We start from the raw sequence: 15,594 nt of genomic DNA, 5'->3' as shown, positions 1-15,594 counted from the left end.
TGTTTCTTCATCTTTTTTTGTTTTCTTTTGCACAGGCAGTGTTTTTCAAACATCCCACCTATCCAATCCCCACTAGATATGGATAATATGTCAGTAAGGTAGAGGGTCTATTCAAGATAGAGGTCTATTCAAGGTAGAGGGTTTATTCAAGCTATTCAAGATTATTAACTATTCTCAGGAAATTGCTTTCTCATAGTTGCTCCCATTTCACATTTTCCTGTTAATAGTTCTATTTCATATGTACAACTTTAAAATCAAACTAAACTTTGTTTAAGTCAAAACCTTGTCTAATAATGTTGAGATTTTGTATAGTAATACAATTACATGGATAAGCACAGCGTATCAATCACTATAAAGCTATATGTAGACATACATATGCATATGCTATTATTTTCAAAAACAAGTATTTTGCACAGGGCCAAGATAATATTAGAACATTGTTGAATATTTGCTGAATAGTGTGTTATGTGGGTCAAATTAAACTTTAATTTTACACTGCAAAAAAAAAAACATACCTATTCATGTGAAGTCAGTATTTTAGGCATTTAAAACTAACATGTAAAGTACACATTTTAAATATAATCCAATAAGAGAAAATGTAACTTGTTTCTAATTAGGTCAAAATTTCAATGAATTTAGCTATGTAATATATATATATATCAATAAAAATAATGATAGTACTAAGGATATAAGATTGTATAATACTGGCTACTCAAACTAGAGAATTTATTTTGCAATCCCCCCTCAAACTAGAGAAGTTTTAAAATTTTATTATAAAAAACATAAATTTCTAAGGGATGTTATTCATACCATATATTCTTATCTTAATATTTGTGCTAATAACCAAAGTGAATCTGAGATAAGAGTATAAGAAGAATAAATTTACAGTGCATAGTGTTCTAAGTGAAAATAATAGCTCCTTACAAACTCTAATGCAAGACACAGACATTCTATTACCAAATATCACTTGGTTCATCTACAAGATAGGACATAAGAATAAGACAGTCACGTCCAATTCCACACAGATTCTCATCTTAGATCCTGGTTTTTGCACAGTTTACCTTGCGAACATGATCCGAGTGACATTTCACAAATTCCTGGATAAATGTTGCTACACTCTGCTAGGAGAGAGACAGGCCGTGTCATGCACAGATCAATAATAGCACTGTGTTTCATCAGCCTCAAAATCAAAAGTGCTTCATCTGGCAAAAGCCATGGCCCAAGAGAATCTGACATATATAAACTGAAAACCCTACAAAGAATGTGTACTGCACAAACTGTTGGGGTAAGATAAAGAAAGGCTGTATGTTAGCAAAGAAATACAAGAAAGTAGTTTTCTACTTCATTATTACTAGATATATGAATACAGATCACAGAAATGGTAATGAAGCTTTTTAAAATCCTATAATTCTTGACATAAAAGCACTAAGTCTTGTACAATAAAAACCTTCAAAATCTTGAAGTATTGTTTAAATACATATTAACAAAAATACGTAAGTTCAGGATATGCTATCTATCACCATGATTGTTTTTATTTAATTATATCAAATATATGAAATTTAGCATATACCTGTATGTTTTATAATGATCCATAAAACTTGGTCCTTTTAGAATTACACAGCTTTAGCAAAAATGACTCTAGATTTAGTAGTTAATATACTGTGTTTATATGTTACATCTGTCCAAAAACTAAAGTCATTTTTTGATAGTTAGATGTTGGTTTATGCTTTCTTCTTTTTAATTCCAGAGTGTGACATTTGGCATAAGTACTCCATTTGGGGGCAGATTAAGGTAATTTAAAATGAAGTGGTTGATGTATTTGAGCAAGAGATGAAGAAATATAAAAATTCAAATTGTGCAAATGAACCTGTTTACATATTTTTTACCAAATGTTTATGAGAAAAAAATCTGTATTGGCAGATTTAGCTATATATTGTTCAATGCCAGAGGTTTCAAGAATTCATTAACATACAAAAATAATGATATATAATTACAAAATTAGCGAACAGTTTATATTTCTTGGTGGCTAATAAGCTTGTACAGCAGGTAAGGCATCTGCTTACCATGCTAGCAACACCACAAACACCACAAAGGTTCCAGACAGAGTCTGCAAGGACTGGACCTGAGCACTACCAGTCTGGCTCCAAACCAAAACATTTAAACATACAGATGTATTTCTATAACAATTTATATTTATATAACATGGAAGCTGAAAATTTATGATTGGATTCTACAGAGGCAACAGTCATCTTGTATAAAGCCTGGTTTCAGATTATATTTTGTGAAGTATCTTCAGCTTTTGGAGTTACTGTCAGGCATCCTCTGTTAATACTAAATCCTACAGTTTTTGCAACTGTGATGAATATAGGGAATCACCTTTGGGAGATTAAACGAAAACTGATCTTCCTTTTAAAAATACGTTCAAATCAGGGTTCAAAAATTAAATTTATAGTTATGAGAAAGGTTACAAAAGTGAACTGTAATTATTAGGATTTGTGATGACATTTTTCTATACAGGAAGGCACCATACCAGTAACATTAACTCAAATCAAAACTACCATTTTCATGATACTATAGTTTCTAGCTGTTTATTGGTAATCCAGTGCTATCAAATATTTCCCTTTCTTCACTGTGAATGACTATTAAATCTTGACACAAGTGTGTTTATCCTTCATTTCTCAAGTCACAAACTGGTTCCTAGATTCCAAGTATAAGTAATTGTAAAATACTTTCACTTATATACCATATTGCCATTTCAAACTCAATAGATTACATCATTATGCTGAACTTAGAAAAGGAAAAAAGGCTCAGGTAAATGCTGCAGGAAAACACATAAAACATACTTTGGGTGATATTCTATATTTAGAATGATATGAGCACAAGGAAGAACTTTTGCTTACAAAATTTTAAAATTTTAATAAAAATTTTGCTTTATTGTATCAGTTTATGGTAAAAGACAGGAAATAAGTTAACCTTTATTGACAATGTACTATGCATTTAATTAGAAGTATAATGTATAGTTTTTGCACCCTTGTTACCTATTTGCAACAGAATAAATGTTAAAACAATATTAAATGCAAAACTGTGTAAAATAAAATGTCTTTTTAAAATAGAAAGTTTATAAGTTAAAATAAGAGATTGATTTAGGTTATAAATGATTAGGTTATAATTGATTTAGGTTATAAATTTATCTAAATTTAGCAGCCTGATTTTGTGCAATTTGTTTCACTGTTTAAAGCCTTCATTACCACATATATAATATTAGGCTATCCTTCTTCTGAAACTATTATAAAGAATAGGTGATAAAAACTGAGCAAGTAGGTGAATAAGCCCCTAAGATATTCTAGATACAGTTCAAAATCCAAAAACTTAAGAACAAAAATCTACTATAAATTGTCAAAAGAAATCAAGAAATAAGGCAAATGATATGTTGTCCACAAATAGTGTACTTAATATAAATATACATATAGATTAACAGTAAATTGAGGAAAGCTGGTGAGGTAGGTTATGATGCTGCTTTGTATGCAACTGACCCAGGTTTGATCCCTACAGTGCGCGATTATCAGTAATGAGTGTGGACCAAGACCTGTACTACAAGTTGTGGCTCCCAAAGCCAATATATATTTTTTCTTTCTTCTTCTTCTTTTTTTTTTTTACAAATAATGGATAGGAAAATGCATATCATTTTCGTATTAATCAAAAGAAAGTATGAACAGCTATAAAATTGTCAAAGCCATCAAATAAATTTATTAGAGTTAAATATGACCATCATTTAATCACAGTTGTGTCACTTCTCTAAAGAGAATATTTAAAAAATAAAATTAGGGCTACAGAGATTGTTAATGTGAAAGATCTTGCCTTGCATATGGCTGATCCAGACTGAATCTCAGTACGGCATACAGTCCCCCAACTACTCCCAAGAAAGTTTATTTCTCTGAGCAAAGGCAGAAATAAGCCTTATGGTGTGGATCCTAAGCCCAAATAATAACAATAATAAATTATACAGAAAATAAAAATTCCCATTTACATTTGATATCTCTCAGCTGAAAATTATTTGATATCAAATCTAAAATATTCTAGACTTTATAAAATAGTAAATTTATGAGGAAATGTCATCCTTTTTCTAGAAGATAAAGTTTGTGTTTGCATGTGCGAGTGAACATTGTTAAGATCTATTCTATAGCACAAAGTGAAGGATTTCCCTATAGTCATAATACACTTATATCATAGCACTTATATCATATCAAAACAAGATGGCATTTCCATATTGTAAGTTTTACTTGGGAATCACTTTTAGAATATCTTCGATGTATTATGAGTAAGTTTCCTGGGTAACAGAACTGAGCATCAAACTGGAAAATCCAGTCAATTGTTGGCTTTGGTGCACTTCTATTACTTGATGGCCCATTTTGCAATAATAATTCTGGTAGAGGGAATGAAGTGATAGCAAATACAGCAGGTGGAGTGCTTGTCTAATTGCCATAGGTTTGATACCATCTTCCCACATAGTACCCTGATTATCACTCCTTGATCCCTAAGTACACGCCAGGAGTAACCCTAAGCGTCACTGGATGTGACTTTCCATCCCAAAATAAAGAATTGTTAGAAAACATGGCGGAGAGGTGGTTCTTATAGAACCTGATGGTGGAACAGGTATTTTTACATTGGTTGTGTGTCATGCAATTGTATCAATAAAACACATCCAATGCTGCAAACCAAATTATCTCAATATAAAATACATTATGCTAATTAGATTAATTTTTGTTTTGTTTTGTTTTGGGGGAGTCACATCCAGCAGCACTCAGGGATCACTCCTGGCTCTACACTCAGCAATCACTCCTGGCAGGCTTGGGGGACCATATGGGATGCTGGAATTCGAACCACTGTCCTTCTACATGCAAGGCAAATGCCCTACCTCCATGCTATCTCTCTGGTCCCCTAATTAGATTCATTTTAAAGTATTCACCGTAAACATTTAACTTTGTTAATTTAATAATAATTGAAGTGCTTCATGTAAAAGTAGCTTATTATTATATCTAAAAATCATATACATTTTGCTATAATACTTATTATAGAATCAATTTTATGTTGGTAGGAGGCACTATTAATTTGAAGAGGTTTTTATCATTATTCTTTCAACAATGAATCAGGTATCAGCAAGTCATTCAGCTACAAAATAATGTCTGTATTTTCCTATGTAAATCCAATACTTAAGTTGCCAGAAAAATATTACAGAGATAAGGCACTTGACTTGCACAAGGCCAAACCAGATTAAATCCCCAGCATCTCATATGGTCCCCCTATGCCTTCCAGTAATGAATTTTGAGTTCTGATCCAGAAGTAACTCCTGAGCACTATTAAGGTATAGTTCAAAAAATCAAAACAAAAAGCTAATAAAAACCAAAACAGCCTAATACTTAAAAATTAGTTTTAATATAATTGACATACCATATTTTCACTTGATTAAATGGTCAATTTTTCTATGTTCATAAAGAATCACAAAATGTTTATAGCTTTATTTAAAGTACTTTTGAGTCTGAGGCAATGGCTCAAAGACTGAAGAGCATGATTTGCAATCAGGAGCCCTTGATTTGTTCCACTGTATCACAGGGTACAGAGCACAGCTAGGTCTGGTTCAAATCTCTTACTCCAACACCACCACCACCACCACCACCACCACCAACAACAACAAAGCCCTAAAACTATTATTTAATAGTTGTTATTTTTTTCAAGAGAAGGAATTTCTTGCTTAAAAAACAGGTGCAATGGTGGTGTTCAAAAAGGACAAATCTAAATATTCAAGTCAAAGTTAACAACAATAATATCAAGAAACCCAAACTATAACAGTATAAATAAAATGGGTCTATTATATTGGCAGACTGGGGACAGGGGGCTAGTATAGGATGCACTTGGGGAACATTGGTAGAGGGAGGTGGACAGGACTGGCCCTGATTCATTCTATGTCTGAAACCCAACTATGAAAGAGTTTGCAATTTAAAAAAATATGTAGCTTTCTTAGGCCATTAACTATCTTCAAAATATAATAGTACTTAGACGATTAGATTCTGTTCCCAGTATTATGAAAATTTGGCATCTGACAATTCTTTTGCTGTTTTTTTTTTAACTATACTGGCAGTATTTAGGACTTACTACAGGCTCTGTACTCAGGGAGCTGGTTGGTGTTTTCTCGAGGAACATATGGCTTGCTAGGGACAAATCCTGGGTCAGCCACGTGCAAGGCAAATGCCCTTCTCTTTGTACTGATACCCCAATATTATAATTTTCATCCTTTTTTTTGGTTTTTGGGTCACACCATGTGACTCTCATGGGTAACTCCTGGCTATGTGCTCAGAAATTGCTCCTGCTTGGGGGACCATATGGGACACTGGAAGATTGAACAGCAGTCAGTCTTAGGTATGACACATGCAAGGCAAATGCCTTACTGCTGCGCCACTGCTCTAGTTCCAATTTTCATCCATTTTTATTTTATTTTTTTAATGGAGAAGTATATTTTCAAAGTCTTTAGGCTTAAGTGATACATTCTATACTCATCGAATTTCAAAATCATATGCTAATTAAAGAAGTCATATAGCAATGCTAAGTATTGTATGATTTCCACTACATAAAAAAGAATACAAGACCCACAAAGATAGAAATTTGTGGTTTTCTAGGTCTTGTAGAAATGCCAAATGGATGATAGCAAAAATTGCTGGGTTTCTTTTTATTCTTTTATTGATGTTGTTTGGGCTGCACCCAACTGTACTCAGGGCTTACTCCTGCTTCTGTAATCAGGGATCAATCCTGTCAGAACTCGGGTGCCAGGGATCGAATCCAATTCAGCAGTATCACATCCTCTACCCACTATGGCCCATGGGTATTTCTTCAAAAGATACAAATGTTCTGAAATTGATTTTGCTGGCTGTTGAACAGCTTTGTGTATTAGTAACATTCACTAAATTAAATGAGTGAACTGTAGAGTGAAATGAATTCTATTTCACTATTAACTAAAACATGAATAATATTCAGTTAACTCTTAATAATTGATGGAAGGATGAAAATCAGCAAAGATATAGAAGTTAGGCATCATTCTTAAATCATGTAGAAACCATATTCAATGTGGTGGTCTGTACATATACACACATACAAAATTCAACCAAACAAAATAGAATATACCATATTTTCCAGCATATAAGTCAACTTATACAACTGGGCATATAAGTCAATCCCTACTTTTCCTGCTAAAATATAGGGTTTGGGCTATATTCACCATATAAGACTACCTCTCTTTTAACACATATCAAATGGATATTAAAAAAACGTAAGAGAAAAGGAGTACAACCCTCAAAGATTAACAGTATATATTTAATAAAGCTAGACTTTGAAGTGCCAAAAATTATTTTACATTTGTCATTTGTATTGAGTGAAAATGATTTTTGTTTGTTACTTCGACCACACCTGGTGACGTTCAGGGGTTACTCCTGTCTATGTGCTCAGAAATTGCTCCTGGCTTAGGGAACCATATGGAACACCAGGTGATCAAACCGTGATCTGTCCTAGGCTAGCGCACACAAGGCAGATGCCTTACTGCTTGTGCCACCACTCTAGCCCCTGACTGTGAATTTTTAATTGTGATCTACATTGAGAGCAGGGAAAGGAGGCTCCTCCAAGAACAGCTGGCTGGGGTGCAGTAATTAGTAGGACAGCTAGAGGGAGACAGAATGCCTCCTCTGTGTCCCATAAAAGCTGAACAGAAGACTGAACATCAGATATCCTCATACCCGCTATGACACCCAGCAGCTGGATGGGATGCAATGCTTGATAATTCAGCTCCTCTGTGTGCCCTGAAAGATGAATCAGGACAAGCAGAGGACTAAGTGATGGCACCTGACATCTGGAGGGGATGTGGTTGTAAGACGGGGGCGGGTCATTCATCCCTGAAGCTGGAGTAAGTTTCAGCATGCCATATACCAGCATGTAAGATGACCCCGACTTTTAAGAAGTTTTTCATGGGTTAAAAAGTCAGCTTATATGCCGGAAAATATGGTACATTGAGAGCAGGGAGAGGATCCTCCAGGAGCAGCTAGCTGGGGTGCAGTGATTAATAGGACAGCTAGAGGGAGACAGAGTGACTCCTCTGTGTCCAATAAACGCTGAACAGAGGGATGCAGTGGTAAGAGGGGGCAGATCACTCATCCCTGAAGCTGGAGTAAGTTTCAGCATGCCATGTACTGGCTTATAAAACGACCCCTGAAGGATTTCATGGATTAAAAAGTTGTCTTATACACCAGAAAATATGGTACATTCTTTTCAAGTACACATGGATCACTAATGTGATCCACTATATCAGTGTGTTCCACTGATAATATCACCCTGTGGAGTTAGGGGACACTGGAACAATAACGATATTGGGGGATATAGTTTTGGTTGTATCTGGGGCACAGAGTAATTTTTTTTCTGAAAATGGTGTTTTCTGAAAATAAGTTTGGGAACCTCTGTTCTATATGATGGGTCATAAAACAAGTTGTTTTAAAACTAAGAGGTAACAAGGGGCTGGAGCAATAGTGCAGAAGTAGGGCATTGACCTTGCATGTGGCTGACCCATGATGGACCTGGGTTCAATCCCTGGCGTCCCATATGGTCCCCCAGAGCAAATCTGAGTGCATAGCCAGGATTAACCCCTGAGCGTCACCAGATGTGGCCCCAAAACCAAAAAAATAAACAACAACAACAAAAAAATCCTAAATGCTAACAAAGAAGGTACTTGGTCAACACATGAGAAAAATTACTTGGAAAAAGAAAGCTCTTTGTCTTTGTGATTTGAGGTTCCTCATGTATACATATTGTTCCTTAGCAAACATTATTAAAGAAATAGAGGAAGATTGAGGTTGTACCTCAGTGGCCAAGTGCATGCTCTGCATTCAGAAGGTCTTATGAATAATCTACAGCACCAAAATTTAAAATATAGGCATTAAATTAGATTAGTGACTAGATAAAACTTTTTAACTCAAAGAATTGCCAAAAATATATGCTAAGCAAACATTTGTGCAAAACAAAATATTTTTTTCTAATATGGTTATTTATGTATTCTTTTTTGGAGTCAACCACTCAAGCATTTCTTGGGACCTAGGGCCATTCCCAACAGAAGTGTTGTGGTATATTGTCCTAGACTAAACCAGGTCCCTGCAAAGATAAGGCTCTTCCACTTAAGCCATATGATATGGCTCATTATAATATATTTATAAAGTTAATTTTACCTTTATTGTCTGTTTGCTTGTCTGAATTCGTTGATCAGAATGCTTGCTGTTGCTGAAGGAGCTTTTCATTGACCTCTTTATATTCTTTAACAGATAATTCTGCTGCTTTTTTCTTGGCATTCTGAAGTAAACTGTTTTTGTTGCTGTAAGGATATAATTCGTTCTCGTAATAAAAAATTGTTGCTGTTTGATTTCTGGGAAGGTATATTTTTCCACTTTTCTTTGTTAGCTATGTAAAAAGATATTGTTAATGATATTTTAAATAGCATTAAATAAAAAAGTATTAATTTAATATGATTCTTACCTCTGGTAGGAATTGTTGTATAAGAACCCTTTTGACTAATGTTATTCTTCTTTAGAAAAGTTGACCTTTTTTGCATTCTTATAATGAAAATCCTAATTTGAAAGATTTATAGAATCTGATTACTATATTACCCTTAATTTTTTAAAGAAAATATCTTTATTTAATCACCTTGATTACAAACATGATTGTAGTTGGATTTCAATCCAACTTCACCAGTGCAACATTCCCATCACCAATGTCCTCAATCTCCCTCCTCACTCACCCTTCCAGCCTGTATTCAAGACTGCATTGCTACTTCTCTAACTGCACTCCACCAACATCTTTGTGGTTGAGCTTCACATCATGAGCCAGTCCTCTCCAGACCTCATCCTCTATTGTTCTCTGGGATATTTATACAATAATGTCTTTTCTTTTTCCTAAAACCTCATATATGAGTGAGACTATTCTGTGTCTATCTCTCTGCCTCTGACTTATTTCACTCAGCATAATAGATTCCATGTACATCTATGTATAGGAAAATTTCATGACTTCATCTCTCTTGACGGCTACATAATATTTCATTGTGTATATGTACCACAGTTTCTTTAGCCATTCATCTGTTGAAGGGCATCTTGCTTGTCTCAAAGAAGAAATACAAATGGCCAAAAGGCACATGAAAAATTCTCCACATCACTAATCATCAGTGAGATGCAAATAAAAGCAATGACGTACCATCTCACGCCACAGAGAAAAGAATAAGAATAATCATTGCTGGCAGGGATGTGGAGAGAAAGGAACTCCCATTCACTGCTGATGAGAATGCCATCTGGTCCAGCCCTTATGGAAAAGAATATGGAGATTCCTCAAAAAACTGGAAGTTGAGCTCCCATATGATCCAGCTATACCACTCCTAAATACAATACAATATGATACGATACGGTACGATATGATGCAATGCAATGCAATACAAAAATTCCTTCCTCGCACCTATATTTATTGTAGCACTATTTACAATTGCCAGACTCTGAAAAACAACCAAGACGCTCTTTAACAAATGAATGACTAAGGAAACTGTGGTAGATCTTACCCTTATTTAAAACATATTTTACTTAGCTAAAAAGGCTCACATACTAGAATTCTAAAATTGACATCAAGACCTCATAAATGAACACAATAGGTACACTAGTGTTGACCTAGAAGACAGAAGATATATAAACAAAATCAATTAAATTAAAATGATAATATTAAATTATTCAAATTATTCCCTATAAACCTGGATCATTATTATTCAATATAACTTTCTGTTACATGTAGACTATTTATACTTTTGCCAAGTTAAGATAAAATAATACTGGATAATAACAAAATAATCTGTGTATTTTCTTCACTACATTCCTATAACTGTCTAAATGAATGAAATCTTGTTGGATTTAGTTATAAAATATATAATATAAAATATAATATAAAAAAGGTTTCTCAATGCAAAGCTTATTATTGTTTGCTGATGTTGCTTGGGGGTTTTTTTTTTTATTAAGTGTTCAGGAGCTACTTTCTAGTTCAGGGCTTAATAATTGCTCCCAGTAGTGCTTATGTGAATCATGTAGAACAGGGTTTTCAAACCAGGCCTCAAGCATGAAAAGCATGTGCTCTAGTCCTTTAGTGCCATCCCCTTGACCACTAAGAACAAAATTAAAAATAGCAATTTATTAAAAACATCCTAAATCCTATTATAAAATGTGTGTAAGCATATATAGATGAAAGAATGGATGAAAAATATGTGGTATCTATGCACAATGAAATACTTTTCAATCATAAAAGGATGAAATAATGCCATTTGTAATAATATCTATGCAGCCGCATTAGATTACAGCAACATAGATGAGGAATATGTCTGATTAGTAAAATAAGTTAGAAAAAGAATACACCATTTGATTTCATTTTATGCAATATATGTAGAAAACAGTTTATGAATTTTAAACCTAGTGCTTTATACTATTATACTATTTAGCTAATAATCTTAACTAAATATTAGTAATAATATTTATAAAAATAATATTTGTTTTGTACTGTTTTGGGGCTACAACCCCAGGATGCTCAGGGGTTACTCCTGGCTTGGAGGACCATATGAGATGCTGGAGGATCAGACTGAACTGCAGTCCGTCCTAGGTCAGCCACGTGCAAGGCAAATGCCCTACTGCTGCACTACCGCTCCGGCCCCAATAGTTTTTTATTATTATAAAATATTGTTTGTTTTTAACAAATTGGAATGGAAAGTGAAGTGGGTAAATAGAGACAAAAAAAGAGAATTATCTAAGCACTGATATGGCCTCTCTGTGATTAAATTTACAGTACCCATGCCTAATTTCAATGATAAACGCCAGAACTTAACATAATATTATATGCAATGTTACTTAAAAGCATTTAAAAAAGTTTTAGCAATACTTATAATGATCTTATCATTAAAAAGACATATAAACATAAAAGATTGGGGGGTTGGAGAGATAGTGCAAAGGGACAAACTGCAAACTTTGTTTTTCCATTGTTTTGTTTTTGTTTTTTTTCTTTGTGAGCCACACCTGGCAATGCTCAAGAATTATTCCTGGCTTTGTACTGATGGTGTTTGAGAACCAATCATATGGGATGCTGGGGATAGAACCCAGGTTAACCATGTGCAATGCAAGGGTCCTATCCACTGTGCTATCACTCTGGCCCAACAGAATGCATACTTTTCTTTTTCTTTTTTTTTTTTTTTTTGGTTTTTGGGCCACACCCGTTTGACGCTCAGGGGTTACTCCTGGCTATGTGCTCAGAAATCGCCCCTGGCTTGGGGGGACCATATGGGATGCCGGGGGATCGAACCGCAGTCCTTCCTTGGCTAGCGCTTGCAAGGCAGACACCTTACCTCCAGCGCCACCTACCCGGCCCCAGAATGCATACTTTTCATGCAGGAAGTCTGGGTTTGATCCCAGGCACTGCAAGGTCCCCAGGCACAATGATCAATAAGGTGAGAATAACACTGGCTTAGTAGCCTTAATATAGAGGCAAAATAAACAGAAATAAATAATATAAAGATAATACTGTAAAATCTCATATATCTAAAAAATAGAGGTTCTTACCTTGATCTGGGGAAAAGGATATGCAAGTGACTTTATATAAAGAATAATAATTAGACATTTATAAGACATTAGTACTTGAAACATTAAAAAGTGAATATTTTCATTGAACACTTCAAACAAAACACATTTTCTTTTGTTTTGGGGCCACATTCAGCAACGCTCAGGGGTTATTCCTGGATCTTCACTCAGAATTCGCTCCTGGCAGGTTTGGGGGACCATATGGGATGCTGGTAATCAAACCTGAGTCTGACACGAGTCGGCTGCATGCAAAGCAAGTGCCCTACTGCTGTGTTATTGCTTTGGCAAGAAAATACATTCTTAATTTTAAATTAAACTGCAGACAGCAAAGTTCATGTAAATTATGAAGAATAGTATAATATTAAAAACTATAGCATCATAAAATTAAGCAAAACTGTCAATACCTTAGAGTTCTTGCCATCTGCATTTGAATATACTTGCACTATTTCTTTTCCTTGTGTATGGTTTTCTTCTGCTTGCTCACTTTCTTTTTGGTCCATTCCATCTTCTATAGGATTTATTTTTTCAGATGTCTCTACAATAATCGTTCCCAGATTTTGAGAGGTCTGTGTTTCATGATCACTGCTTTAGAAAAAAAGTGGGGGGTGGCATAAAACCCAAGAAAAAGAAATATTAAATGGGCCTGGTGTAAGTTCAAACCAAATAATGTTATATTTATTTATATCATATTAATATATATTAAATAAAATACAGAGGTTTTAATGTCAGTTCTCAATGTTAAGAGAGAAAATCAGGGGGACAGAGATAGCACAGGGAGTAAAGTACATATCTTGTACATGATGAGTGGTTCCATCCCTGGCACAACATGGTCCTCTAAGCATAACTGGAGTACAGCTTAGAAACCTCTAAGTACCACTTGCATGGCTGAAGCGACACCTATTCTTGGACCTTTGCTTTGAAGTTCCAGTGTGGCTAGTCAAGAATTGCTATGAGTAACCACAACAAAAAGACAGATTAGTCTAAATCTATTTTACAAAATTATAGAACATCAAGAAATTATATTATCTAGTGTAAAATGCATATTAGCATCACCCTATAGTATTTCTACTGTTTTATTTTTCTACTATTAGAGAATTTAACTCAGGAAGTGTTAACTCAAGCATATGTTTTAATACTTCCAGTTGGAACACTCATCAATAGAGAATGATTTTCCTTAATCTGGGACAAAAAATGAATCTGAGCAATTTACTCACTAATCATAGTTCTATAATTTATGGCCATTCATCATTCAATAGAATAGTTTTAAAACATCAACTATGTGTCAGGCACTTTTCCTGGCACCAAGGATAAATGATTATAGATAATAATCTCTGTTCTGGTGAGATTTTCATCCTTGTAGGGTGAAAAACAGGTAACAAGAATATATATATATATATATATATATATATATATATATGTGTGTGTGTATATATATATATATATATATATATATAAAACCATTGGAAATACCAGACATAAAAGAAAGTTGGAAAGTGCATATATATACCAGACGTAAAAGAAAGTTGGAAAGTGCTAAAGTTGAGTAGAAAATACATGTAAATTATATTTCTTTCCACCTGGATGATCTATTAACTATTTAGAAACAGTTACATTTTGTTTGATACATTGCTAAGAAAAATCATCAATATCTTACATAACTATCCCAAATCTTATGATGCTTCTTCAGGACTAAAGAGATATTACCCTGAGGAAGGTGTTTGCTTTTCAAGTGGACAAACTGGATTCGTCCTAACAAGTAGCTCCAGGAACCAAGAGTAAGCCTGAGCATTCTAGTTCCCAAACCAAAACAACAAAAAATATTTTCTTATGGTCACTCCTGAATGTGTGTCTGGATTTATCTTCATGGAACATTATGCCAAAATTAAATTTAATATTACAGTTGTACTATAAGATGTATTTAGCAGAATTCTTTAGACTAAAAGTACTTATGCTTTTCTGGTATATTCACTGTATCATAAACTAACAGCTGTTTAGCAAACCTACCTAAACTAATTTTATATACTAATGCATAATCCCTAAATTTTACCATTATATCATTAGCATTCCATGGCCAAATATATATGTATATAATCTATATGTAAATAACAACTATATCTCCTTAGTCACTGGGCACTTTTAGATTTTTTTCCTCAATTTTATAAAATATTTCAATTCTTTACAAAGCTGTGTTAGCCAAAAATTTGATAAACATGAGTTTGTAAGTTGTTTTTCTTTACCAAATTATTCAAAAATTCTCCTAGTTATTGGCACTGATAAATTGAGTCAGACATATTGTGGTCTATGAAACACAGGTCATCTTAATGACCTGATTTAGATCAATAATCTCAACCAAAATTAACTACACTTATAAAAACACCATGTAAAATAAATCTATTATACACCAGTCAGAATTTTCCAAGTCAGCTTTAGTTAGCTTACCATACAATAGAAAACAGGACTTCTACCTTTAAGAGGGTACCACATCCAACTGTCTAGCAGTGGTCCTCAAACTATGGCCCATGGGCCACATACTGTATTTGTATCTGTTTTGTTTCTTCATTGCAAAATAAGATATATGCAGTGTGCATAAGAATTCGTTCATAAGTTTTGTTTTTACTATAGTCAGACCCTCCAATGGTCTGAGGGACAGTGAACTGGCCCCCTGTTTAAAAAGTTTGAGGACCCCTGGTAGCCAATCATAATCTGTTTCTAAGTTTCCTCTTTTAATGGTCTACATTAGAACTTATTCAAAGTATGGTTTTATACTACATATATGTATATATATCATGAACTATATCAACTATATAAACTATTATTGCTTGAATAAAGGAATTCAAAATCATAGCTAGAAGACTGAATTATTTCAACACTATGCTCCTTTCAACTATGAAGGAAGTTTTTGAGATATTGTAAAATATAAAAT

The 15,594-nt window shown here is 34.0% G+C and overlaps 1 protein-coding gene across 1 annotated transcript in view; it reads right to left on the bottom strand.

Annotated features, from left to right (window-relative positions):
• Window positions 1-15,594, bottom strand: part of CNTLN (centlein) — a 225,146-nt gene that overhangs the window by 57,182 nt on the left and 152,370 nt on the right. The window contains 6 exon segments of the mRNA XM_049769389.1: window positions 9,255-9,293; window positions 9,295-9,390; window positions 9,392-9,483; window positions 9,559-9,622; window positions 9,624-9,650; window positions 13,076-13,256. Coding sequence (XP_049625346.1) covers window positions 9,255-9,293; window positions 9,295-9,390; window positions 9,392-9,483; window positions 9,559-9,622; window positions 9,624-9,650; window positions 13,076-13,256 — 499 coding nt within the window.

This window comes from Suncus etruscus, chromosome 1 (genome assembly GCF_024139225.1).
Source record: "Suncus etruscus isolate mSunEtr1 chromosome 1, mSunEtr1.pri.cur, whole genome shotgun sequence".
NCBI classification, from domain to species: Eukaryota; Metazoa; Chordata; class Mammalia; order Eulipotyphla; family Soricidae; genus Suncus; species Suncus etruscus.
This window is presented reverse-complemented; position numbering and strand designations above follow the sequence as displayed.